The 27,069-nt window shown below is 40.1% G+C and overlaps 2 protein-coding genes across 3 annotated transcripts; both read right to left on the bottom strand.

Annotated features, from left to right (window-relative positions):
• Window positions 1-15,174, bottom strand: LOC139169336 (G2 and S phase-expressed protein 1-like). Of its 2 annotated transcripts, none has more exons than XM_070755335.1 (13): window positions 14,938-15,174; window positions 14,305-14,358; window positions 12,815-12,879; window positions 10,411-10,468; window positions 9,767-10,331; window positions 8,253-8,423; window positions 7,539-7,671; window positions 5,399-5,704; window positions 5,150-5,210; window positions 3,766-4,002; window positions 1,178-1,361; window positions 526-651; window positions 1-185 (listed from the first exon to the last, which is right to left on the bottom strand). In XM_070755335.1, the coding sequence occupies exons 3-13, from the start codon at window positions 12,870-12,872 to the stop codon at window positions 108-110; spliced, it is 1,977 nt and encodes a 658-aa protein (XP_070611436.1). In that variant the 5' UTR covers window positions 12,873-12,879; window positions 14,305-14,358; window positions 14,938-15,174; the 3' UTR covers window positions 1-107. The 2 variants fall into 2 exon arrangements, with proteins under 2 accessions (XP_070611436.1, XP_070611437.1); XM_070755336.1 differs by having other exon boundaries at window positions 14,933-15,123.
• A 2,743-nt stretch (window positions 15,175-17,917) lies between these two features.
• On the bottom strand, window positions 17,918-24,850 carry LOC139168941 (mitochondrial tRNA-specific 2-thiouridylase 1-like). Its single transcript, XM_070754723.1, has 5 exons — window positions 24,703-24,850; window positions 21,942-22,107; window positions 19,698-19,804; window positions 18,524-18,646; window positions 17,918-17,946 (listed from the first exon to the last, which is right to left on the bottom strand). The coding sequence occupies exons 1-5, from the start codon at window positions 24,788-24,790 to the stop codon at window positions 17,918-17,920; spliced, it is 513 nt and encodes a 170-aa protein (XP_070610824.1). The 5' UTR covers window positions 24,791-24,850.
• Between the last annotated feature and the right edge of the window lie 2,219 nt (window positions 24,851-27,069).

The following is a 27,069-nucleotide window of genomic DNA, read 5'->3' as shown; positions in this document are numbered from 1 at the left end:
CCGATTTTAATGTCTTTTTTCCAGTGAACCATTTTTCACTCTTTTCCAGTGAACTATTAGTTGCTTAACTCTAGACTTTTACAAGTTTAAAAACCATTATTTAAAAATCAGAATTTCAGAAGAGGTAAATTTTCTTTATTTCCTTCAGGACTTAGTTTGATCAAAGGAGAGCTCAGATCTATTAGCTAGAAGTAGAAAATATATAATTAAAACATTGACTAAGCACAACTTTTACATTCTTGGAAATATAAAGAACCCAATCTGTTAGCAAATCTACATTAACAGTGCAGTTTTGATTACAACCAATTGCACCCAATTCAAATATTATATAGCTTATTAATGCCAGCTTTTGGCAGAATTTTGAGGTTAAATTTTCTAATATTACATGAAATATATATAACATCAGATTGGACAAAGCTTAAAATATATAGTTGAGTGCCTCTAAATGTAAAATATACGCAATTAAACTTTATCATCAACACACACTTACAAACAGTATTGAGAGTGAGATAAAAATAACCTTACCTGCCCTGTAGGTTTCAAAGGAGAGGGTTTAGTTATTTCAGGAGTGTTAAGATCAATGAGAGGTTTGTTTTCACATTCCTGGGTGGCAACTGGTGTTTTATCTGTTTCAAATTCTATCAACAAGTCCTAAAAAAGTGTTTTAATACTATCAAAAATGCAGAATGTCAGATACATATCTTGTACTCCCACCTCCCAAAATACAATACCTAAATATTTGATATTCTGCTTCTTCAAACAACCTTTAATTTTAGAGCTTGTGTGATCTAATTCAAATGTCCCCTTAAGCCATCAGTGTAAATAAGTTCCCAACCCACCTTTGCTAAAAACTGACACTCTTAACAAGAATATTTACGGTATGTCAAAGTATGGATGGCAGGCACTGATGGACTATTACTGTAACCAACATTTGAAAGAATTGCATTTATAATATTTTCAGGAGAGATGGATCTGCAAAGCACATTTAAAAGCAAAACCAATAAAACCCTTCATTTTTGAAATACCATAAAAGCCTTCCTAGTATAAAATATTACCATAATAAGTACACTAGGGGGTGATAGCATCTTTCCAATTCTGTTAAAAGCAGTACAGTAGTTGCAACATTAATTTTTACTGAAATACATGGTTTGTATTTTGACATGACAGATAAACTTACCTCCTTAGCTAGAATTACTTCTCCTGTTTCCCCCTTTTTAATAATGTCTTGTTCTATTTTGATAGAAGATTTATCTGGTGAAAATGTAAGCGCAATAGGTATAATTCTTGGTGGAGATAAGTCTCCTTCTGTTGAAGATGTGCTTGAAGACATCCGTGTCTTGTTCTTAGTCACACATTTAGAACTAGGTAGAAACAGTGAAAAAACCATCTTTATTCAGAATTCCAACCCTGCAATCATTTACAGTGGTACCTCGTCATACGAACCCCTCGTCATACGAATTTTTCGAGATACGAACCCGTGGTTTGGTATTTTTTTGCCTCTTCTTACGAACTTTTTTCACCTTATGAACCCGCCACCGCCGCTGGGATGCCTTACCTCCGGACTTCCGTTGCAAGCGAAGCGCCCGTTTTTGCAATCCTGGGATTTCCCTACAGCATCGCAAAAACATGCGCTTTGGCTTGAAAAAGGGGTAAATTTTGGGCTTGCGTGCATTAATCGGTTTTCCATTGATTCCTATGGGAAACACTGTTTCATCTTACAAATCTTTCACCTTACGAACCTCCTCCCGGAACCAATTAAGTTCGTAAGACAAGGTATCACTGTATTTCTATTCAGTACAGTGATCTCTCGGTTAGCGCGGGGGTTACGTTCCAAGACCTCCCGCGCTAACCGATTTCCGCGTTATATTGGATGCGGAAGTAAAACCACCATCTGCGCATGTGCGCCATTTTTTTCATGGCCGCACATGCGCAGATGGTGGAGTTTGCGTGTGGGCGGCGGGGAAGACCAAGGGAAGATTCCTTCAGCCGCCCAACAGCTGATCTGCTCCGCAGCGCGGAAGCAGCGAGGAGCCGAAGATGGGGTAAAGGCAAAGGGGAAACCCCATCTTCGGCTCCTCGCTGCTGCCGCGCTGCGGAGCGGATCAGGTGTTGGGCGGCTGAAGGAACCTTCCCTTGGTCTTCCCGCCAGATCACTTGCCGCTTGCCGCTTGCCAGTCCACACACGCCCCCCTGGATGAGCGGCCCCGCATGGCCCCAGCGCCGGACTCCGTTGCCGGCGGGAGGAAAGCGAATGCCACGGGGCTGGGCTCGGCTCCCCCCTCGGCTCCCCCCCCTTACCAGCCCCGCCGCGGAAGGCTCCATTCTGTTCCCTGCCGGCCCGATTGAGCGGCCGGCGGTCTCCATTCAGGGAACAAACGTCCACCCCCTCCTCGGAGTCCCCGGCACCCAGCGTCCCCACGCCGCCTCCACCTCCCGGTAATGCGCCCGACCTCTGCCTCTCTCTTTCTCTCTCATATACCACGCCTGCAACAGGGAGAGAAAGAGAGAGAGAACTAGCGTGGACTTATTTTTTATTTTTTAATATTTTATTTTTTTAATTAATATTTTTTGAAAAACCGCGTTGCAGCGTTTCGCGCTAATCGAGAACGCGCAAATCGAGGGATCACTGTATTTGCAATTGTTTCTTTACCTCAATCTCACAGGAAAACAAAATTACATGAGAAATTGACTGTCCTTAAAACTTACACTAAAATAGTTAAGATACAGTAAGATTTTTGTTTCAATAGGTAATGTATCTTTTGCAAAATCCTTAAAACTCATGGATCCATATTTTCTTTATAATACTGTACAGTAAAAAGACAGCTTCTCGTAGAAATACATTGTTGTTGTAAATAAATAGTTACATCATTTGTACAACATCAGTCACAACCAATAGAAATCATAACTGTATTGTAATACATCACAGTATACTAATTGATAAGCTGAATAATTCCAATGCATTCAGTTGATGGATACCAGTATAGCATATCATAGAAAACCCTGCACTTTTTCTGGGATGTGTTTCCTTTCCTTTTCTTTCAGAACAAGAATTGGTAAAGAGCCCAACCAAAGAATCCCTAAGACCAGGGGTAGGCAAAGTTGGCTCTATGACTTGTGGACTTCAACTCCCAGAATTCCTGAGTTGACATGACTGGTTCAGGAATTCTGGGAGTTGAAGTCCACAAGTCGTAGAAGAGCCAACTTTGCCTACCCCTGCCAAAGACCAATTGCACCCACAGAGATAGGCAAGACACCAGAATATAAACTGAGCAAACAGCACTCTTTATGACCACTGATGATGTTACCTAGATAGGGCAACGAAATATCTGCACAAAAACAGAGAAGCTCAAAAGAGCACCAAGGACCCTTCATTTCAACCCTGACCTACAAATATTCTCCTTTATTGGTACAGAGAATTCCATGCTGAAACCTTGTAGTTTTCTCTAGAAGAGCTAAACTTGCACTCAACATTCAAGTCAAGATTTGAGCCAGAATCCCCTTTGGGGGTAGATAATCAACTTTATAACTTATTTATTTTCCACCTTAATTTTTTTACAAATAAGATAGCAAACACATTCAACACATTTTTCTTCTTCTATTTTCTCCGCAACAACCCTATGAGGTGAATTGGGCTGAGAGAGGATGACTGGCTTTTATAGGCAAGACAGGATCAGAACTCATGGTGTAATTTTCTAATCTGGTCCCGCCAAGGGTATATTAATAAACAATAATTGCAAAGATAAGGAAAAATGGCAGAAGACATACCTGATTCCCGCAGTCTTTTTAAAAGATACACTGGAGACTTGTCGAAGAGCTAAACAATTAGGGGATGACATTTTTCTGGGCACTGATTTGGGGGTCAGTGTTGAAATTCCTGAGATACTTCGACCAACATAGATAGGCAATATAGAATTCCTTCTGTCAGGAGTCTGCTTCGCAGCAGAGCAGGATTTTAATACATTTCTTTCTAATTGTTTGACAGGTGTGGAAAATGGAGCATTGCTACAGAAATTAAGAAAACATAACAAATTTAGAACCCTAAAATTTCAACTAAGAGTCCTTATTTTTGGTAGCTTATTCATGTTACGTCCAAGTATTAGGAGGATAACTTATCACAATAGACATAGACAGTCCTTGTTTTATTGATAGTGATTCGGACTGGGAATTACAACAATAAATGATGCAGTTCTAAGGTATTGTGTCATGTGACCACCACGTCAACTTGTGAAGGCAGTTCCAGCATTTCCAGATGGGCAAATCCCATGCAGTCACAGTATCCCATGCTTGCCATTTGCAAACTCTTCCTGGCTTGTTTGCCTGTTAGAAACTGGCAGGAAAGTCACAAATGGTGATCAGTGATCATGGGATACTGTGACATTGTAATCATGAGCCATTTGCTGAGCGTCCAGATCACAATCATGGAGATGCTGTGATGGCCACAACTATGAGGACTAAGTAACTCTTGTTTAGCAACATTGTAAGTTTGAATGGTTGCAGCACAAAGGGTCGGTCAGCAAGGACCACCTGTATTTTATAGGGTTCCAAGTCACCTGTACTTTATAATTAAGCTTAACAATTATTTAACAGGCAAACCTAAAGCTTGCCAATTGCCTAGCCCATTTATTACCATCCTCTGAAATTTCTGACAAGCTTACAGTTCTCTCTGCAAATTGCAAGCATGGAAATTATCTAAATATATGGATATTATAACACTGCAGGATAGCTTGACAGTGTCTTCATTTGTTTTCACAGGAAATTAAACAATTTGGATTCTATGAAAGTTCACCTATTTATTATTTATTTATTGGATTTGTATGCCGCCCCTCTCCATAGACTCGGGGCGGCTAACAACAGTGGTAAAAACAACATGCGACAAACCAATACTAAAACAGCTAAAAACCCTTATTTTAAAACCAATCATACATACAAACATACCATACATAAATTGTAGAAGCCTAGGGGGAAAGAATATCTCAGTTCCCCCATGCCTGACGACAGAGGTGGGTTTTAAGAAGCTTACGAAAGGCAAGAAGGGTGGGGGCTATTCTAATCTCTGGGGGGGAGTTGGTTCCACCTATGTTATAGAACAGTTCAATGAAGACTAACAATTGAAGTGGAAAACAGTAGCTATCATCATTTAGAAATTTACCTTTTAATATTGCTACTGGATAATACTGGATTTGATTGCAATACTCTGGCGACTTCATTTTCTGAAGAAAAAAAAAATAAGCAGAAAATACAGTTGAAGTGTTCACATTAATTTTCTTCGATACATATTCAATTGCTGAATGTAATTCTAATCTCTTTTTTTGCCAGCGTGTACAATGGCATGTTAAGCGCAGAATCAACATTCTCCAAAAGTTAGCATAATTTAATGCATTAAGATTAATTTCCTTACCTCGCTTTAGGTTTGGAGCTGCTGCTTTAGAGTTAAGTTTGAAATTTGAACTTGTATTTGCATTTCCTGATATGTTTTTTGATAATACTTTCTGAAGACCAGAATCTAAACTTTTCTGCAGATTACTGCCTGCACTCTCAGATTTCAGGGTAGCTTTATATTTGGGTATATTCACAGGATTTCCTTTAGCACATTTGGTTGTGGGTTGTTTTCCAGATGCATCAGAGTGGGCAGCATTCACTGAAAATCCTCTTATAGGTTTAACTATGGAAATCTTGCTTGTTACAGAAGAGTGCCTTGTTCTGACTAGGAAATAAGACAGTACAGACTGCATTATCATAATTGTAATCAAGCTTTTTTTTTTAATATCACAAAAATAGGCACCAGTCCATTACAATAACCTTATATTCCGGATAGCAAAAAACATGTTTGTACAGTGGTACCTCTACTTACGAACTTAATTCGTTCCGTGACCAGGTTCTTAAGTAGAAAAGTTTGTAAGAAGAAGTAATTTTTCCCATAGGAATCAATGTAAAAGCAAATAATGTGTGCAATTGGGGAAACCACAGGGAGGGTGGAGGCCGTTTCCTCCCAGTTGATTCCTAGAGAGGCCCCACGGAGGCTTCTCTCCACCTTTCCCGGCCCTGTTCCCTCCCAGGCAATTCCTAGAGAGGTCCCATGGAGGCTTCTCCCTGCCTTTTCCGGTTACAGTTTCGAAGGCTCGGGTTTGTAAGTGGAAAATAGTTCTTGAGAAGAGGCAAAAAAATCCTGAACACCCAGTTCTTATCTAGAAAAGTTCGTAAATAGAGGCGTTCTTAGGTAGAGGTACCACTGTATATAAAATCACAAAAACAATGTGCGCTCCTTGTGCAAACTGTATCCCTACTAGCAGATATTTGTCATGATGCTGCATGCAAAAATGAAAAATAGATAACAGCATTCCATATGTCCCCAGACATATATTATTTTATAAGTGATCACTTTGGCTGGACTAGAGTTACTGTACCCCAATACCCTTCACCCCAACCACTGGAGCAATCCAGGAGGATGCTACTGTCACAAAGGAATCTGAAGCCATATAAGAAAATAAGATTACTTCCTTTATTTCACACGTATTATCCATCTGGGTCACCAAGTTTATTTATGTCTTAAAATAGCATCTGAACCTAGCTTTGTCTTGCTATGAACATACAAGTCATTGTTCTTACTTAATTAGAATATTAATCAACACATTTTAAAGACATCATTACCCATGAATCAAACCAGATAGGAGCAATTCAGACTCAGATCTGTATAATTCTTAGAGATATTTATTTGATAGAGCAGTACACTGGTACCTCTACTTAAGAACGCCTCTACTTAAGAACTTTTCTAGATAAGAACCGGGTGTTTAAGATTTTTTTGCCTCTTCTTAAGAACCATTTTCTACTTAAAACCCAAGGCCGGAAAAATTTCCCAGGAAACTTGAGAGCGGCACGAAGACCTGGCCAGCTTCCTGCCATTCCCCCTGGTTTTCTCTCTCTGGTGCAGTGTATGGGAGGCAGCTTTGCACCGGGTGTATGGGAGGCACGTGCTCCTCCTCGCCGCCTCAGAGTCCTTCTTTTTTTTTTAAGCCTTAAAGTTGGGATTTTTTTTATTCCCCTCACCTCACCTTCTTCCTTTGGCAGCGACTGTCCTCCTCCTCTTCTTCCTCCTCCTCCTCCCACCCAAATTCCGAGCTTTTATTTCTTTTACATTGATTCCTATGGGAAAAATTTCTTCTACTTACAAACGTTTCTACTTAAGAACCTGGTCACGGAATAAATTAGGTTCTTAAGTAGGTGTACCACTGTAATTTATTGTACTTGTCTTTTATGTTCTGATACATTTACAATCAGTTTTAACATATTTAAAAGCATTTGCTATTAAATTTCACACTTTTAAAATGCTGCTAAGATGCTTGTGCTGTTGAAGAATTTACTCAAGAGAAGCATCACTGTCATTGTACTTTAATGCAGTTTTGTCTTCTATGAATAGCTGTGGCTCCTGCCTTCCCCTTCCCCACTCAGTGTGCAACTCTGACTACTTGAACATGTTTTCATTAAGTCACAGTTCCCATTCCATGCTATGCACTAGAATCAAACTACAACTGAATAATTACCACTTCCACTTTTAGGAGAAATTGACAGACTTGAATTGAAACTTGAATTTATGCTGGAAATAGAGGAGGAAGATGAAGTATTTCTTCCCCTATGAACATTAGTAGGTTTCGGTTGTCTCGTTTTCATTTCCAACTGTAAAGACAATGATAAATTATTTGGCTGTATGCTAAAAAAATACAATCAGGTATATTATTCTGGCCATTATGCTTTGAATTTTTTTTCTCATCAAATTGCATCTCTCTACCTGAATAACTGCAATTGTAAGTACATGGCTATCTCTTCCATTCCATTATAGTAGAGGTCCCTAACCTTTGGTCTGTGACCCAGTGCCGGGTCCGTTGGGAACCAGACCAGGCAAGTAATGCATGTGCAAAACCATGCCCCTCCTTTCCCACAATGGTGGTCCACAGAGGCAGAAAGATTGGGTACTGCTTCATTAATAGCATATGGATTTTCTTCTGTTTAGTATGAAAAATAAGGTCAAATTAGACAGAACTTGCTTCTTCGCAAATTACATTTCTGTATCAATTTTCTCATCTTGATACATTGCATGGGAGAAAATCAAAACAGTTCTCAAAGATACACTAGTTAAAATGTATTTTTTAATTAACTTGTTATGTTAAAAGTTTAAATCATGGAAAAAGTACTTTCAGATAAAATACTGAAATGACATGTATTTGAACATCCAAATGGATTGATTAAAAAGTATTCACCTTGCTGGGAGTAGGGAGAGTTCTCTTGCTTGGCATGGATGAACTGGTAGAAAATGACAATTCTCCTGCATCTGAAGCTATGCTTGATTTGTCAGAGAGCAAATCTTCAGATGATCCCATACTGTTCGAGTAAATCTTGTTGGAAGAACTAGGCAATTTTCCTTGCTTGGGCTGCAAGATTTGGATTTGAAATATTTGTAAAACAAATAAATATCAGAATACAAAAATCTCATGTTATTTCTATTAAATGAAAACTATCTTGAATAGTTTTGCCATCAAACTATAATCAGCCTATTAGTTAAGGGGATCAAGTGATATGTTATTAGAATGCAAATATTAAACATTCCAATATTATGAAATCCAATTCATTTACGCTCTCCGTACTCTCCAAAGTATACAACTGTCTGAAATACAGTTGGAAGTGTAGAGTACAGTATATTGAAAAGCATTTTTCTCAAGTAATACTGAATACTTCACAATGAATCAGCATGAATTAAAACATTCATTTAAGTCTTAAGATAACGGTGTGACCTGGTCAGACTTTGGAATGACTTTGAATTTAAAAGGCAGGTCTTCTGCTTTGCAATGTCTCTTCTTATGTAGACAAAGCTCCTTTCCGCTGCTGACTCATTCAAAATGGCATACCAGTTCATAGTCATGTTTCATATCCAGGCACACCAAAAAGGTTTGAACTACAACCTTTGAAGGTCTATTTATGTTAAAGCAGAACTAACCATATTTCAAGAAATTGGGGAAACAACTGATAAACCATCTTCAAAAGCCTCAGGTTCTCTCATGTAACTCTCTTACTTGGCATCTTTAAAGTTTTGCTCTCCCCTCCTGTTCAAAGGTTCTAATTCAAATGTCAGGCTAAATGCATTTTTGCAGTAACACCATTAGCAATAACAATTAGACTTATATACCACTTCACAGTGCTTTACATCCTTCTCTAAGTGGATTAGTGTCAGCATATTGCCCCTTCCCAATCTCAGAATGATGGAAAGCTGAGTCAACCTTGAGCAGGTGAGACTCAAACTGTTGAACTGCTGGCAGCCGGCAGTCAGCAGAAGTAGCCTGCAGTACTGCATTCTATCCACTATGCTACCACGGCTCTTAAACATTAGGCACTTAAATAAGCAATAAGATTCTTAGATTAAGAGAGTTGAAAGGGATCTTGTAGGTCACCTAGTAGGCCATCACCTCCCGCCTAAGCAAACTCTACACCATTTCTTAATAAATTATCCTAGCCTCAATCTATATCTACCAATACTCATCACTTTCAACTAACATTCTGACCAATCCAGGAAATACACAAATGTTTCAGATTCAAACAATAACCTTAAAAATCAGGAGCACAGAGCTACATGCTTTCTCAAAAACAGAAACATAAAATATCAACAAACTCACAGATTTACATACCAAGTAGACAGAAAAATTCTATTCTACTTAGAATTAGATTGTAATATCATGACACAACTGAAAGCTTAGGTATAATACAAAATAAAAACCTTTACCTCGCCTGCTACTAAGTAGTTGTTATTTCTAAGTGCAGATGATGCTTTTACAGTCTGAAATTTGCTTTTTTTAAGGCTTGTGTTATTCTTTGCTTGGGGTGAGGATACAGTGTCCATTTTAGGTAACTTGTCTGTTTTAGCAGGACTTGGGGCATTTAGAGACACTTGGGGAGAACGTGGGCTGTCCATTATTGCGACAGGTTGCCGTAAACCCTTCTGAAGTTGTTTGCTTGGGCTTTCGCAAAGACAGTATGTCTCTCTTCTAGTGTTTGTTGGAATTTTATCTGCCCCTATTCCTTTTTCAAAGATTTTCAGTTTTGACTTTGATTCTTTCACAAACTTTTCAACAATCGCTGTCTTTTCCTCCTTCAGACGAATAGTAAGCTGCAGAGCTAGCAAGTGAGCTTCTTTAAATATTTCCACAAATTTATCTCCTGCAGGAGGGCTCCAAGGGAGGTCATGTGCATGTGATCGAATTTGACTTTCTCCGTGGGATTCAAGGCGCACAGCAATGCATTTTTCTTTATGGCCCACTGGTCCAATAAAAACTTCATCTTCATTTCCACTATAACGGAGAGAAATTAAGTCAGGTCCACATACTTCTCTCCATTCTTAATGCACCTTGATTTTAATGCTAATTTTACCTTGTGGGAGATAGTGAAAGGTCAAAATCAAATTTTTCTTCAGTCAGGAGGTGAAAATCTGAAATTGCAATAGTACATCATACATTACTATTGTAACATTTATAATGGTTAGTGAGATGGGTGGCATATAAATTTAATAAACAAACATACCTGGGATTCATTTTTTTTCCTACAGGAACCAAATTATTATTCAGCACCCCTTCAAATTATTGTACCATATTGCCTCAAACAGGCATTGGTTTCATGAACTTTCAGTTTACTGGATTGACTCTGCTTAACAGATATTCACAGGATAGGAACATCTCTTTATTTATTCATATTAGTCGAACGAACGCGTTACTAATTGGTGTGGAACCTATGTTAATAGCATTTATAATAGGAAAGATATTTGTTAGCAAGTCAGCTTCTTTTGAACTTATATCCTAAAAAAATTTCAATGCAGGAAGTGTCTACATATAGCAAATGGCTTGGTTAAAACATTAGCTTTAACCATAAGCAAAAGTAATGATAAGAAATAAAATTATCTTTGGTTATTTTCATTAGGGATTTTAAACATGATACTCAACTTATGACCGTAATTGAGTCCAAAATTTATGTTGTTAATTGAGAAATTTGTTGAGTTTTGCCCCATTTCAGTGTTCCCTCTAATTTTTTTTTGGGGTGGACGGAAAAGTATAGTGTCTGAGCGGCAGTCCCTTTGGGACTGGGCGGCACAGAAATAATAAATAAATAAATAAACAAACAAACAAATAAAAAACCCACCCTGTTTTGACTCAGAGAATTTCAAAATAAAATACTGTACTGTGTGTCTATAACAGTGAGCTCATAACAGGGCAACTCTATCAATATCAAAATGCCACTTAAATAGTTGAGCTAGTTTCAAACTAGATTTTTATTTTCTTTCTTTCTTCCTTACTCCCATTCTTTTTCTTTCTCTTTTCCTTCCTCTCTTTTTTCTATCTGTTTCTCTCTCTTCCTCTCTTCCTCTCTCTCTCCTTCGTCTCACTCTTTCCCTCTCGGCTTCTGGGCAGGTTTGGAAAACTCTGAGTTGATGATGATTTTTAAGTGAGCGATGGCTCACTGCTCAGCTTAGAGGGAACTATGCCCCATTTTACAATTTTTCTTGCCATATTTAAGTGAATTGTTTGTAAAATTAATATGGCTTTCCCATTGACCTTGCTTGTCAAAAGGTTGCAAAAGGTGATCACATGACCCCGGAATACTGCAACTTTCCTAAATGTGAGTCAGTTGCCAAGCATCTAAATTTTGATCATGTCACCATGGGGAAGCTGCAACAGTCATAAAGTGTGAAAAACAGTCATAGGTCACTTTCTCCAGTGTCGTTGTAACTTTTAACATGCACTAAATGAACTGTTTTAAGTCAGGGACTAGCGGACATTTTCTTTGTGTTTCTGGCAGATAGTGATGTAAGAATTTGCAAGCTGATCAATAAATGAGCTGGGGTGGTGCAGCAGGTAGAGTGCTGTACTGCAGGCCACTGAAGCTGACTGTAGATCAGCGGTTCAAATCTCATCACCGGCTCAAGGTTGACTTGGCCTTCCATCCTTCCGAAGTGGGTAAAACGAGGACCCGGATTGTGGGGGCAATATGCTGGCTCTGTTAAAAAGTGCTATTGCTAACATGTTGTAAGCTGCCCTGAGTCTAAGGAGAAGGGCGGCATAAAAATCAATCAAACAAGCAAACAAACAAACAAACAAACAAATTAATAATAGATGTAATGGGATGTCCTGGGTGCAGAAAAGGACACCCTGGAAGAAACTACCCTGTTATCATCATCATAATTATTATTATTATTAATAATAATAATAATAATTTATTATCTCCAAGGATTTGGAGCGGCTCACAGCAGCAACAAAATACAATATAATACAAATCCAATATTAAAACTAATTTAAAAACCCATTATTACTAAAAAACATTCAATTCTACACAATCACACCATTCTCAAATGCTAGGGTCAGAGAGATGGGGGAGGGGGGGAAAGAGGATTAGTCCCCCCATGCCTGGTGGCATAAATGCGTCTTTAACATCTTGCAGAAGGCAAGGAGGGTGGGGGCAATTTGAATCTCCAGGGGGGAGGTTGATTCGAGGGCCAGGGCCACCACAGAGAAGGCTCTACCCCTAGGTCCCGCCAGACGGCATTGTTTAGTCGACAGGACCTGGAGAAGGCCAACTCTGTGGGACCTAATTGGCCGCTGGGATTTATGTGGCAGAAGGCGGTAGGTATTCTGGTCCGATGCCATGTAGGATCCATGTCATGGATCTGTCAAGCTGTTTCTCTTACCTTCAAGTGGACTTAGATTGATTTTTGTATCTTTCTGTAAAGTCACAACAGAATAATTATGTCAGAAGATACCGTATGACATATTGTTTTAACACCTACCATTGGAAGGAACATCTATTGTTTTACATTCTGAATCCAATGTTTTTCTGTCTTCCATGGTATCGCTGCAAAATAGTTTCACATCTCATGTTAGATATTAAATAATTAAAACTATTACATTGTTTTTCCAAAAATTAATTGAGAGTAATAATAAAAATGGTCAAAGAGCTGTTATAATCCCAATGTTTTTCTCTATTGCACTATAAGAAACTTAAATATTCTAAACATATTATTAATGGCCCAATTGACTGAAGTTTGGTTCTTCTATTTGCCGATGACTCTAAAGTGTGCAATAGGGTTGATATTCCTGGAGGGGTCTGTAATATGGTAAATGATTTAGCGTTACTAGATAAATGGTCAAAGCAATGGAAACTGCAGTTTAATGTTTCCAAATGTAAAATAATGCACTTGGGGAAAAGGAATCCTAAATCTGAGTATTGCATTGGCAGTTCTGTGTTAGCAAAAACTTCAGAAGAGAAGGATTTAGGGGTAGTGATTTCTGACAGTCTCAAAATGGGTGAGCAGTGTGGTCGGGCGGTAGGAAAGGCAAGTAGGATGCTTGGCTGCATAGCTAGAGGTATAACAAGCAGGAAGAGGGAGATTGTGATCCCCTTATATAGCGCGCTGGTGAGACCACATTTGGAGTACTGTGTTCAGTTCTGGAGACCTCACCTACAAAAAGATATTGACAAAATTGAACGGGTCCAAAGACGGGCTACAAGAATGGTGGAAGGTCTTAAGTATAAAACGTATCAGGAAAGACTTAATGAACTCAATCTGTATAGTCTGGAAGACAGAAGGAAAAGGGGGGACATGATCGAAACATTTAAATATGTTAAAGGGTTAAATAGGGTTCAGGAGGGAAGTGTTTTTAACAGGAAAGTGAACACAAGAACAAGGGGACACAATCTGAAGTTAGTTGGGGGAAAGATCAAAGGCAACATGAGAAAGTATTATTTTACTGAAAGAGTAGTAGATCCTTGGAACAAACTTCCAGCAGACGTGGTTGGTAAATCCACAGTAACCGAATTTAAACATGCCTGGGATAAACATATATCCATTGTAAGATAAAATACAGGAAATAGTAAAAGGGCAGACTAGATGGACCATGGGGTCTTTTTCTGCCGTCAGTCTTCTATGTTTCTATGTTTCTATTTAGTATTTACATCCATCATATGTACATCCATCATCATATTTATTTCTATTGTTTAATGTGACAGCAGAGGTACAGTATAGCAAATATCCTGGTTTGATAGGAACCAGGAAACCTTTCCCTGCATTTTACAGTAGACAAACTAGAGCCTATTTATGAATTTGAAGCTTTGTATAAGTCAGATTAGAGTTAAAATTTCCTGGACGTGGTTGCAGATACTACAAGGGGGGGAAAACATCATCTCAATTTAAATCACATTAAAAGTAGTAACTTTGAAAGGAATGATAAAATAAAATGTACATGTGTTCATAAAAATTGTGAATCAGTAATTTCTCACCTCCAGAAGGAATTCTGAAAAATCCCTTTTACCAACAAAACAGAGGCCCATGCTCTAAAATAAAACACAATTGATAGTCACCCTTTAGATATTTTGAAAGTTCAAATAACAATATATTATCTCGAGCTATTCCCACCTACAAATCCACCTATCTAGAAACATGCCAGATGCACAAATAATCTTAAAGAAAATGAACTTTAAGAAAAATGAACCATAGGAAATGCTGATGGTTCAAAGAAAAATATGTGCACAGCAGCAGATTATCCTACTTTCACCTGCAATGAAAGATGGCAGAACTAATGTCTGAATTAGAAACAATCAAAACATTAAAATGGCACAATTGGTAATTTCATCTAGAAATATGATCAATGAAAAGAACAACTCTTGGTCATTCCCAGATTGCAAAGGCATCTAAACCAAGGTTTTTCAAACTTGGGTGATTGTTGGCTGGGGGGTAGGGTTGTTGTAGGCCTCACATTTTAATGGAACAGCAGCTCTTCCACATATGGACCAAGATATGAAGCATGAAGAGGGAAATGGATGTGCAAGATTGAAAAACACTGTTCTAAGTTCTGATTGTGCCCCCACCACCACATAGTGATTGAATCCTTTGAGTAGGAAATGTTACCATGCCTCTTTTTTTTTCAACACATGATAAAGCTGGTGTTCTGCAGCTATCTTCTTCACAAAGTCTTTTGTTAAGTCTCCAAGAGGAAAAATGGTTTTCTGCAAAGCTTCTTGAGAAATCTGGCTGAGAAAGAATGTTTGGTCTTTTTTGTAATCAGCTCCCTGAAGAAGTTTGACAGTTGCAAGAGGAAGAGAAAAATACAACAGATTGAATAAAGCTGATTGGCTACACTTCCTATTTCTTTCACATACTTTGTTTACCATGTTGCACTCTGAAAATTGGGCCTTCAGTGAAATTGAGGAAGATGGGATATTAGAAGGGGAAGCTATTTCCTCATTTAAAAATTGGCCATAGAGTAGGTGTCAACTCTTAGCAACCACAGAGAAATTTCCCCCCATAATTACCGTATTTTTGGAGTATAAGATGCACCTTAGTTTTTGGGGAGTAAAATAGGAAAAAGAATCTGCTACAAGATATTCACCTGGCTAACATCCTTGGTCTGGTCAGCTTCAGCATATTATTTCATCCCCTGGTTAGGGCTTTAAAAAAACCTTATTCACAGAGAGTGACAATGAAAGAGCTTGCAAGCCAGTAAGAGCCGCGAAAATCATTAGCACCTGGTTAGGGCTGGAAAGAAACATTCAGAGCAAGTGGAGCAATGAAAAAAACCTACAAGGACTTAGGGCTTGGAAAACATTTTTTGCAAAGAGTAACAATGAAAGAGCTTGCAAGTGGGTAAGACCTGGGAACATTGTTAGCACCTGGTTAGGGCTGGAAAGAAACATTCAGAGCAAGTAGAGCAATAAAAAAACCCCTGCAAAGACTTAGGGCTTGGAAAACATTTTTTGCAAAGAGTAACAATGAAAGAACCTGCAAGGTAAGAGCTGGGAAGATTGTTAGCACCTAGTTAGGACTGGGGGGGAAAAGCTTCAAAAAAAACCCCATAGAGAGTATAAGACACACCTGCATTTTCAGCTTTTTAGGGAGGAAAAAGGTGTGTCTTATACTCCAAAAAAATACAGTATCTGTTCCTAATCTGGTCTTTCAAATCTTCCAGTGGTGTTCTTACTGCCACTGAAACTGAGTCTATCAGCTCCACTATTTGGTATATAGAAAAGACACTGACTTTTATCAGTTATAATGTATCCTTGGCTCATCTCAATGGAAAAGTAGCTTCTCCAGCTATTGGCCAGACTTCAGGGGGACACCATGAAGCATGAAGTGAAGAATGCATGTGCAAAATGAGGTAGCAGAATGAGGGGCTATTGACATCAATGGGTTCAAAACCTTATTACTGCAAAGGCTGAGAAAAGACGGAACTACAGACAGCGAAGGGAAAAAAGAAGGCAAATGAATGTTCCCTCTCTCTCTCCCTCCCGCCCCCCCCTCTCTCTTTCTCTCTCTTGAAATCACAGAAAATGATAACATGGCAGAAAATCATAAAAGAAACCAAGATACTATATGCCAAGAGAACCAAAGTAATAAATAAGAAATGTGATTTTTCTTTCAAGTAATATTCAGTAAAAAGGCTCTTCATTATATGGTAATTTTGATATGATGATATGATATACAGTGATCCCTCGATTATCCCGAGGTTTCCGTTCCAAGACCCCTCACGATAATCGATTTTTCGCGATGTAGGGTTGCAGAAGTAAAAACACCATCTGCGCATGCGCGCCCTTTTTCCATGGCCGCGCATGCGCAGATGGTGGAGTTTGCGTGGGCGGCGGGGAAACCCCGATCTTCGTCTGCTCGCTGCTGCTGCGGCCGCCCAGCAGTGATCTGCTCGGCGGCAGCAGCAAGGAGCCGAATCGGGCTTTCCCCTTTGCGTGGGCGGCAGGGAAACCCCGATCTTCGTCTGCTCGCTGCTGCTGCGGCCGCCCAGCAGCTGATCTGCTCGGCAGCGCAACAGCAGCGAGCAGACGAAGATCGGGGTTTCCCCGCCGCCCACGCAAAGGGGAAACCCCGGCTCCTCGCTGATGCCCCCGCTCGCCCGCCCGCCCGCCGCCCGCCGCTCGCCAGCAAGAGGGGGAGAGATCGAGAAAGAGAGAGAAGGAAAGAAAGAGATGAGAGAGGAAGGAAGAGTGTGGGAGAGGAAGAAGCAAGATAGAGAAAGAGAGAGAGAAAGAAAGATGAGAAAGGAAGGAAGAGAGTGATGTCATCGGGTGGGAAAAATCGCGATATAGCGTTTCGCGAAGATCGAGATCGCGAAAATCGAGGGATCACTGTATGATATAATATACTTTGATATGATAATATACTATTAAGTCAAATGCAGCAGATATCTAGCTGTTTCCTTTCTGAAAAAATGTAACATCAATTAGCTGTTGTTCTTCTTCATCTTGTTTTCCAATTTTAATCTGTATTCTAAGACTTTTGGAGACAAGATGCCATTCATGTCATTATATTGATTGATGCTTCCCAAAGGTGCTTTTTCAAGAGGCAGCTGGACTTCCTAGTTTTTCTTTGAAGATGTTTCACTTCTCATCCAAGAAGCTTCTTCAGCCGACTGGGTGGTGGGGAATGGAAGAATTTATATACTTCTCAAAAAATAAAGGAACACTTAAACAACAGAATAAAACTCCAAGTAAATCAAACTTCTGTGAAGTCAAACCGTCCACTTAGGAAGCTGATTGACAATCAATTTCACATGCTGTTGTGCAAATGGGATAGTTGTGCAAATGAAATATTCAATGAGAATATTTCATTCATTCAGATCTAGGATGTGTTATTTGAGTGTTCCTTTTATTTTTTTTGGAGCATTATATTTCTTGCAGGCAACTGGACATTTTCATTCTTCTAGAGTAGTGATGGCAAACCTTTTTTGGCTCGGGTGCCAAAAGGGTATGTGTATACACGATAGTGTGTGTGTGAGTGCCCACACCTATAATGGAATGTATCCCGTCCCCCCTCCCTGCACAAGAGCACAGCCCCCACAAGTTCGTTTCAGAACTTCTGGTTGGTCCATTGGGCCGTTTTTCACCGTCACCAGATTTCAGGAGGCTTTCCTGAACCTTGGGGAGAGAAAATGGACGAAAAGGTTGAAAATCAGCTGGCCAGCATGGAACTGACAAAGGGCAACGCCTCGCGTACCCTCAGATATGGCTCCGCATGCCACCTGTGGCACTTGTGCCATACGTTCGCCATCACTGTTCTAGAGAGTCATGGAGGCCACCTGGAGGTTTATCTGTATCCTTGAGGTCATCTAAATAGTGCAAATGGGTGTGGAGCCTTCTTGACTGCAGGAGGTTTTCTCCACGGTGTCCCTTCACTGGCATAGGCTGTTGGGGAGGAGTTTGTTGTCTGCATTTTAAATGGAGGTGAAAATGGTTCCTGTAGTCCAGGGGTCCCCCAAACTTGGCAACTTTAAGACTTATGGATTTCAATTCCCAGAATTCTCCAGCCATCTACTGTAGTCCGTAATTTTTCTGGAAATCTGTTGGAAGCTTCTTGTATGGGAAGTGAAACATCTTCAAAGAAAAACAAGAAAGTCCAGTTGCCTCCTGAAAACACCTTTGGGACAACCATGATCTGGATGGCAGAGAATGGATGCTACATATCTAATCTGGATTTAAACAGGGGAGCACTTACCGTTTCTTATTTCAAATCTATTTCTGAAAAGGCCTCGTGGTTTTTCGTTGTATATTTGCTGAAAAACTTCATTATCTTCCAGGGAGGTCCTTGCATAGTGTCCAGTTGCTAGTGCATCAGCTCCTGGAATAGTTTTGGAAAAAATAAAGGCAAATTAGATACAGTGATACCTCGTCTTACAAACGCCTCGTCATACAAACTTTTCGAGTTACAAACCCGGGGTTTAAGACTTTTTTGCCTATTCTTACAAACTATTTTCACCTTACAAATCCACCGCCGCTGCTGGGATGCCCCGCCTCCGGACTTCTATTGCCAGCTAAGCACCCATTTTTGCGCTGCTGGGATTTCCCTGAGGCTCCCCTCTATTGGAAACACCACCTCTGGAGCTCTATGTTTTTGTGATGCTGCAGGGGAATCCCAGCAGTGCAAAAATGGGTGCTTCTCTGGTAATCGAAGTCTGGAGGTGGGGTTTCCCAGTGAGGGGAGCCTCAATCAAATCGCAGCATTGCAAAAACACAGAGGTCTGGAGGTGGGGTTTCAAGGACTTCGGTGTTTTTGCGATGCTGCGATTTCACTGATGCTCCCTTCGCTGGGAAACCTCACCTCCAGACTTCCGTTGCCAGCGTAGCGCTCGTTTTTCCGATGCTGGGATTCCCCTGCAGCATCGCAAAAACACGGAAGTCCAGAGGTGGGGTTTCCCATGGAGGGGAGCCTCAGGGGAATCCCAGCAGTGCAAAAACGGGAGCTTCGGCTGGCAAAAGGGGTGGATTTTGGGCTTGCACGCATTAATCGCTTTTCCATTGATTCCTATGGGAAACATTGTTTCGTCTTACAAACTTTTCACCTTAAGAACCTCGTCCCGGAACCAATTAAGTTTGTAAGACAAGGTATCACTGTACTTTTATTTTAGCAAGACTTTTAATATATTTCACGACTTTTGTTTTTTATGACTTTCTTCATCTTATACTGAACCACTTTGGTAGGAGGAAACTTCACTGAATTCAGTAATACTTTCTCTGAATACAAAAGTGTATGACTGCACCTTCAATTAAGACACAAATTGATCTGAAAAGCCAGATCTTGATAGGCTGTAAAAAGATTATATGCCAAATTAGCACTGATTTCCACACCTTAGTTTTTCAGAACAGAAAACACCACTGAAACTAGAACTTACCAATGTTATTCATAGCATAGTGTAGGAAATAATTGAATTTGATGTTTTTATTACATATAATATCAGGATTAGGTGTCCGTCCAACTTCATATTCATTTAAAAGATAGCTGTAGGTGGAAATGTAAAAAAGAAATTGGCACATATTATCATACATGGTGGACATGTCCTGAGACTAAAATATTTTGGAACAAAGTGGAGAATTGGATAAATGAAATAACAAAGGAGAAGATTAAAAAATCTCCTGAAATTTTTCTATTGGGCATTTCAAATACAAAGTATAAAAAAGAAATTTATTATTTAATAATACATATATTGGTTGCGGCCCGAATAGTATTCGCACAGAAATGGAAAGAAAAGACAATACCAAAAGATGTTGAAGTGTTTAAAAAAATTATAGAATGTGCAGAATTAGATATGATGACTAAACGTTTGAATAATCAAACTGAAACAGAATTTTACAAAATATGGGACAAAGTATATGAGTGGTGGAATTTTAAAAATACAGTAGAACCCCGACTTACGAGACTAATTGGTTCCGGAAGGAGGCTCGTAAGTCGGAACGCTCGTATGACGAAACATTGTTTCCCATAGGAAACAATGTAAAGTCAATTAATCCGTGCAACAACAAAAAAACCCGCTGCCGCCGAACGCGGAAGTTAGCGTTCGGCTTCAGGAGACAGCTGCGAAGCGGCGCGGGTGTTTTAAAACGTCGCAGCCGGCTTGGGGGGCTCGAGGGCTTGCCGTTTTAAAACACGCGCGCCGCTTCGCAGATGTCTCCTGAAGCCGAACGCTAACTTCCGCGTTCGGCTTCAGGAGACAGCTGCGAAGCGGCGCGCGAGCGCCAAGGAGCTGTCTCCTGAAGCTGAACGCGGAAGTTAGCGTTCGGCTTCAGGAGACAGCTCCTTGGCGCTCGTATCCCGAATGTGAGCTCGGGAGGCGAACAAAAATGTCGCTCCCCTCCCAGCTCTTATCTCGAGTAGCTCGTAAGCAGAGCTGCTCGTATGTCGAGGTTCCACTGTAGTATTAATAATTAAACATACAAGAATATATAACTATTTGAAGAATTATAAGATAGAATGAAATAGTATATAGTATAACCAAGTTAGAAGTGTTTATTTTATTTTTTCTGTATTACTAATATTTTCTTTTTTCTCTTTGTACAAGTATACAATATTTTAATAGATGAAGAAATTTAATTAATAGGCTTAATATTAAAAACATAGAGTTAAATTTAATAAGAATGTAATCTACACGTGTGGCATTTCTGTATTGATCTGATAACAGTTAGGGTTTTTATATTTTTGTATTAGTTAGACTTCGACGACAAGCGGAGCAATGGCAGCTCCTTAAATGTTTAATGTTGTATGTCTTTGTCTGTAGTTTGGAAAAACAATAAAAAAAATTAAAAAAAAAGATAGCTGTAGGTAAGGAAAAAAAATACATTACAATGATTATGAATTTTTGGAAATGCAGAGGCATGTTTACTGCTCCACCAAGAATCCCAATTACTTGATATAAAGCTAAAACCTGAATCATATCAAATTCATCAGAAGCAGCTAACAGAATAGAGAAATCTCTTTGCCCTGACCAGATTTTACTGAAGTTGTTTCAGTTTATAATTAGCGCCTTATTTTAAATCATTTAAAAATGAAAAAAAGGATTGGTTTATAATAGTGTTTTTCAAATGACCCTGGGATGCTGCAACCATCATAAAAATATGCAGTTGCCATGTGCCCAAATTTTAATCATGTGACCAAGTGGATGCTGCGGCAGTCATAAGTGTGAGGACTGGCTGTAAGTAATTTTTTTCCCAGTGCTGTTGTAACATTAAACAGTTACCAAATGAATGGGTGTAAGTCAAGGGCTACCATTACTTCCATATTATCCCCAGGAAAACCATGTGTCTGTATTATACACATCAGAAATTAAATTCAACTCAAGAAAGTCTGCATCTTTAGTTTATCATTGGTGGCTCTTCAAATAAACTTCCTTCAAATCCATGGTGGATTGCTTTTGCTTCCAGAGGCAAAGGAGATTTGTTATAGACTTCAGAATGTTCTAAAATTCTTCATATACACTTTTCTAACCAAAGCATAGAGCTTTGATGCTTTGCTAGATTATAAAGAGCACTAGAGGAGAGAACTAACCAAGGAAGCTTGCAAAGCCTACATAGGAAACCCATTAACTTTGTTTCTCTTATTAATCTTCCAGGTCACACAAGTTTTCCTTCAGCAATTCTCTTACCTGAACACTTCATTCCAATATTCTTTAACATAGGAAACTTGGCGAAATGGAATATTGAGTATCTGACACACTTTATACGCATCTTCACAATCTTGATTGCCTTGACAAATTCCTTTTTCATCCACCAAGTCCCAGTTGTTCATGAATACCCCAGTCACATCATACCCTGTTCAGATGTGGAAAGTAAGAAATGAGAAAGTATAAGAGACAATACTATACAAGAAAAATTAACATACGGTACTTGCAAACTTACAATACTATACAAGAAAAATGAACATGCTTACAAATAATATTAAATCTTTCACTTTAAAAAAGCGTTTTGAATCATCTATGGCAAAAACTCATATCTCCTACACTTTATCCAGTTTTGGATAACTCTTACTATGCTAATATAAAATATACTATTCCCAGAATAATACATTGTGAACATGGCAAGTAGAAAATCTTCATTGTAGCTAGATTTAGAATTAGAATTGGAAGGGACCTTATAGGTTATCTAGACCAACTCCCCCCCCCCCTCAAGCAGGAGTTCCTACAGCATTTGAGACAGATGGCAGTCCAATCTCCCCTTGAAGGTTGCAAATGTTGAGGCTCTCATGACCTCCACTGGCAAGCTGTTCTAGTGGTTGATCGCTCTCACAGTCAGAAGGTTTCTCCTCACTTCCAGGTTGAATCTCTTCTTGATCAGCTTCCATTCATTATTCCTTGTCTGGCTTCCTGGTGCCATAGATATGTCAAAACATGTAGACAATAATGGACTGAATAGACTCTGGTCATAGATTGCCCATGAAAGCATTGAATTAGCTCATGTTTAGTTTCATCATTAAAATATAGAGACTGTTTAGAGAAGGCTGTAAAGCACTATGAAGCAGTATATAAGTCTAAGTGTTATTGCTATTATTAAAATATAAAATAAATAATTAAATAAGAGTGTGTGGGTCTCAATATATATCAATATCTATCTGCAATTCTTTTAAATCAAAGGTATAAGTGACACAAAGGTGCAAGTGAAACAGGGAATTATGGGAGTTGAAGTACACAGGTCTTAAAGTTGCCAGGTTTGGGGACCCCTGCTAGGCATTTGCACTACATTGCATACCCTTCCTTTTTCCCCACAGCCTCAGCCCCCCCGCCTTTCAGCATATAGGGAATTAGGGTATCCATGTCAGCTACCATTTCATCAGATGCATAATCTGATTACAAATTTTTCTTTATGCTTGCATCAGGCAATCTATGTCAATCTATGCTAGAAAGGGGGGGCATTATTTCATCCTCACACCAACCTCAGGAAGATGGAAGGCCGAATCAACATTGAAGCTGCTGAGATTCAAACTGCCAAGTTGTAGGTAGCCGGCAGACAAGGTGGTCTTTGACTTACAACCACAACCCAGCCCAAAATTAATGCTAGACATTTGTTAACTGAGTTTTGCCCTGTTTTACCACCTTTCTTGCCACAATTGTTAAGTTAATTGCTGCAGTTAAATAAATAACCTGATTGTTAAGTCAATCTGGCTTCCCCTGTTGACTTTGCTTATCAGAAGTTCGCAAAAGGGGATAGCACAACCCCAGGACTCAATATCAGTTGCCAAACATCCTAATTTTGATCATGTGATCATGGGCAATGCCACAATGGTCGTAAGAGTGAAAAAATGATCATAACTCACTTCTCTCATTGCCATTGTAACTTTTAAAGGTCACTAAAGGAACTGTTGTAAGTCAAGGACTACCTGTATTCAAAATGCTTTGCCTTCTTTCGAAGCACATTTGTTAAAGTTGCTCCCTGCAACCCTGGGCTCTCATAGTGGTCTTCCATCCAAGCATTTAGGCTGAGGCTGCTTAGCTTTTGCAGATCAACCAAGGTCATCTATGTTGACCCTGGACTTAATGAAGCACAGTGGACCAACACCAGCAGATGACATGGAGAATTCTGGGAGTTGAAGTCCACAAGTCTTAAAATTGCCAAGTTTGAAGATCCCATGGCCTACAGCAAAGGTTTTATGTTTGCTATGCTTTAAATCCCTGGCTCCCAACGTGGAGCCCACAGGGAGCAATTTCATTTTTACTGGGGGCAATTGGAACCTTGTTTAAACCTAGTTAATGGTCTTTTAGGCTTCCTCCGTGTGAGTAGTTCACTTTTTGAATAATAAGAATTATATGTGGGGAGGGGGAGGTCTCACGATTTTAGAGATGCTTAGGTGGACATGGGCAAATAAGATTGGGAACCACTGCTTTAAATTCTAATAAAACTTCTGACTTTCAAAGTGAGACTTTTGTAGTGCACTGTCTGTTCAATTGTTATTAAGTGCAGCTATGTTAATGATTTGGGGTCCGCCCCCCCCCCCCCCCGACATGGGTAAAAAGAAGACTCAGAACATGCTGAGGGAATATGGGGGGGGGGGGATATGCTGACTCTGTAAACCGCTTAGAGAGGGCTGTAAAGCACAGGATAATGCTCTCGCCACAGTCCTCAGGAATTCCGACCGGAAGGAGCATTTAGCCGACCGGAAAAAGCATTTAGCAAGGGCAACTCTTTCCCTCAGGCTTCGCCCACCAGATGCTACTACCGGTACGAGCCCTCTCAAAGGCCTTCGCAAAGGGAATGCCGGGAGTTGTAGTCTCCATATACCGAAACGGAAGTTCTCCTGAGGGAAAGAAAGCGCGGATGGATGAGGGAGAGTTAAGAGGCCGGGTATGTGGGAGTGAAATACAGGGCTGGCTGCTCTCCGCGCCCTCCCCTCGTTCTTAGCTGGGGAAGCCTCACCTCTTCGCCTCAGCAGCAGAGCCGCCACGGCGCTGTCTACGCCGCCAGACATGGCGCACACCACATGCCGTCGAGCGGCTCCCATCATGGTCTAGTTTCGCTGCCTCAAAAGTCCGGCCGGCCGCGCTTCCTTTCCCGACCGCAGCCTCTCTGAAGGGCAGAAGTAGGACGGGGCCGCCCCTGTGGGCGGAGCTGAGCTCACAAAAGGCCGGGAAAACCGGGCTTCCCCTCGCCTCTCCTCCGGGAGGGAGAGGGCAGCTTTGGCGGGGCGTGAGGGAAGAATCCCGACAGTGGGAGGGGACTTTCCTGTCCTTTTATCTTTGGATCATGCAGCGGCTGAGGAGGAGGATGGTGGAAGCTGACGTCCTGCCTTTTTTTATTCACCCCAGGCGGAGGAATGGGAGCAACAGCTGGAGGACACCCGTGTGCATGTGCACCTGTGCGCGCATCTTGAGTCAAGGGATGGTTCCTGGCGGCCGCTTGAACCAACCCCTGCATTTTTTTCCTGAAGATGATTTTTTGAGCTGGTTTTTGTTTTTTGCCATTTCTTTGCTTTCTGGGGTTCTTTTTTATATAACTTTTTAAAATTGATTTTCATAACAATATAATCATTTAACATTCACACAACACATAACAGTGTGCTCAGTGTTAAGTGCCCTCCACCAAAATGGGGGCATAATTTCTATATACCATTTTACCTCAAGAGCAGTATATCTATTTACATATAAAGTAATTTCTGGGGGTCTGAGAGAAAAGAGACTGGCTCTCAGGTTCTCCTGGGTTTTAACCAAGAGGCTGATGTTATATATATTTAATGTAATATTAGAAAATTTAACCTCAAAATTCTACCAAAAGCTGGCATTAATAAGCTATAGAATATTTGAATTGGGTGCAATTAGTTATAATCAAAACTGCACTGTTAATGTAGATTTGCTAACAGATTGGGTTCTTTATATTTCCAAGAATGTAAAAGTTGTGCTTAGTCAATGTTTTAATTATATATTTTCTACTTCTAGCTAATAGATCTGAGCTCTCCTTTGATCAAACTAAGTCCTGAAGGAAATAAAGAAAATTCACCTTTGCTAAAAACTGACACTCTTAACAAGAATATTCACGGTATGTCAAAGTATTGATGGCAGGCACTGTTGGACTATTACTGTAACCAACATTTTGAAAGAATTGCATTTATAATATTTTCAGGAGAGATGGATCTGCAAAGCACATTTTAAAGCAAAACCAATAAAACCCTTCATTTTTGAAATACCATAAAAGCCTTCCTAGTATAAAATACTACCATAATAAGTACACTAGGAGGTGATAGCATCTTTCAAATTCTTTTAACAAGCAGCAGTTGCAACATTAATTTTTATTGAAATACATGGTTTGTATTTTGACATGACAGATAAACTAACCTCCTTAGCTAGAATTCTGTTTCCCCCTTTTTAGTAAGGTCTTGTTCTATTTCGATAGAAGATTTATCTAGTGAAAATGTAAGCGCAATAGGTATAATTCGTGGTGGAGATAAGTCTTTATTCAGAATTCCAACCCTTTATTCAGAATTCCAACATCTTTATTCAGAATTCCAACCCTGCAATCATTTACAGTGGTACCTCGTCATACGAACCCTTCATCATACAAACTTTTCGAGATACGAACCCAGGGTTCGGAATTTTTTTGCCTCTTCTTAAATGCCCTGGTACCTCCTCATGCAGCTTGGGCTAATGGTATGGCCGAGAGATTTGTTCGCGTGGCCAAAGAAGCCCTGAAAAGATCTCAACTAGGTAATATCCAGGAATGCCTGGATACCTTCCTCTTAACGCAGCACATAACACCTAGCACAGTCACGAACAAAAGCCCGGCAGAAAGCTCAGGTCACCTTTGGACAGGTTGCATCCCTCCTACTTAGATACTAAACAGTACTGCTCTGATTCCCCCGAAAGATCATTTAATGTGGGGCAATCAGTTTATGCCACAAACTTTGACTGGGTAAATCAGTGGGAGAAGGGAAGCATAGCGAAACAAACCGGCCTGAAAACCTACCACATCCTACTAGGGGATGGCCGCCTTTGGAAAAGGCACGTTGACCATCTAAGGAGGCGGCTGAAAACGACTAGCCTCCGGCAGGGGCTGTCCGAACAAACTAACGGAGCCTCTGAACCTTCACTCCCCACAGGGAGTTCAAATCGATCAACCAAACACGACCCGGACAATGGGAAATAGATTAGGACTTACCGTGCCGCCGATAGCACTCCAGCGTCCGAGAGCGGTCTCTGAAGGCGCTGCCGGGAGTCCACCGGATTCCACGCAGGAAAGATCTTCGCAGGCGGCACCTGCAACTTTCCACACGGACAGTGGGGAGCCGTCCTC

Source organism: Erythrolamprus reginae, chromosome 6 (assembly GCF_031021105.1).
Source record: "Erythrolamprus reginae isolate rEryReg1 chromosome 6, rEryReg1.hap1, whole genome shotgun sequence".
NCBI classification, from domain to species: domain Eukaryota; kingdom Metazoa; phylum Chordata; class Lepidosauria; order Squamata; family Dipsadidae; genus Erythrolamprus; species Erythrolamprus reginae.
The sequence above is the reverse complement of the archived record's forward strand: the minus strand, read 5'-3'. Positions and strand labels throughout refer to the sequence as shown.

What these genes read in the sequence shown, in the direction of transcription:
- LOC139169336 (XM_070755335.1), bottom strand. Translation starts at nt 12,872, where the DNA reads ATGGAAGACAGAAAAACATTGGATTCAGAATGTAAAACAATAGATGTT. An exon ending in AATAGATGTTCCTTCCAATG is followed by an intron (nt 10,469 to 12,814) that starts GTAGGTGTTAAA and finishes TTGCAATTTCAG; the next exon opens with ATTTTCACCTCCTGACTGAA. An exon ending in AGCTCCAAACCTAAAGCGAG is followed by an intron (nt 5,211 to 5,398) that starts GTAAGGAAATTA and finishes TTTTTTCTTCAG; the next exon opens with AAAATGAAGTCGCCAGAGTA.
- LOC139168941 (XM_070754723.1), bottom strand. Translation starts at nt 24,790, where the DNA reads ATGATGGGAGCCGCTCGACGGCATGTGGTGTGCGCCATGTCTGGCGGC. An exon ending in TATTGGAATGAAGTGTTCAG is followed by an intron (nt 19,805 to 21,941) that starts GTAAGAGAATTG and finishes TTCCACCTACAG; the next exon opens with CTATCTTTTAAATGAATATG. An exon ending in CTATGCTATGAATAACATTG is followed by an intron (nt 18,647 to 19,697) that starts GTAAGTTCTAGT and finishes AAACTATTCCAG; the next exon opens with GAGCTGATGCACTAGCAACT.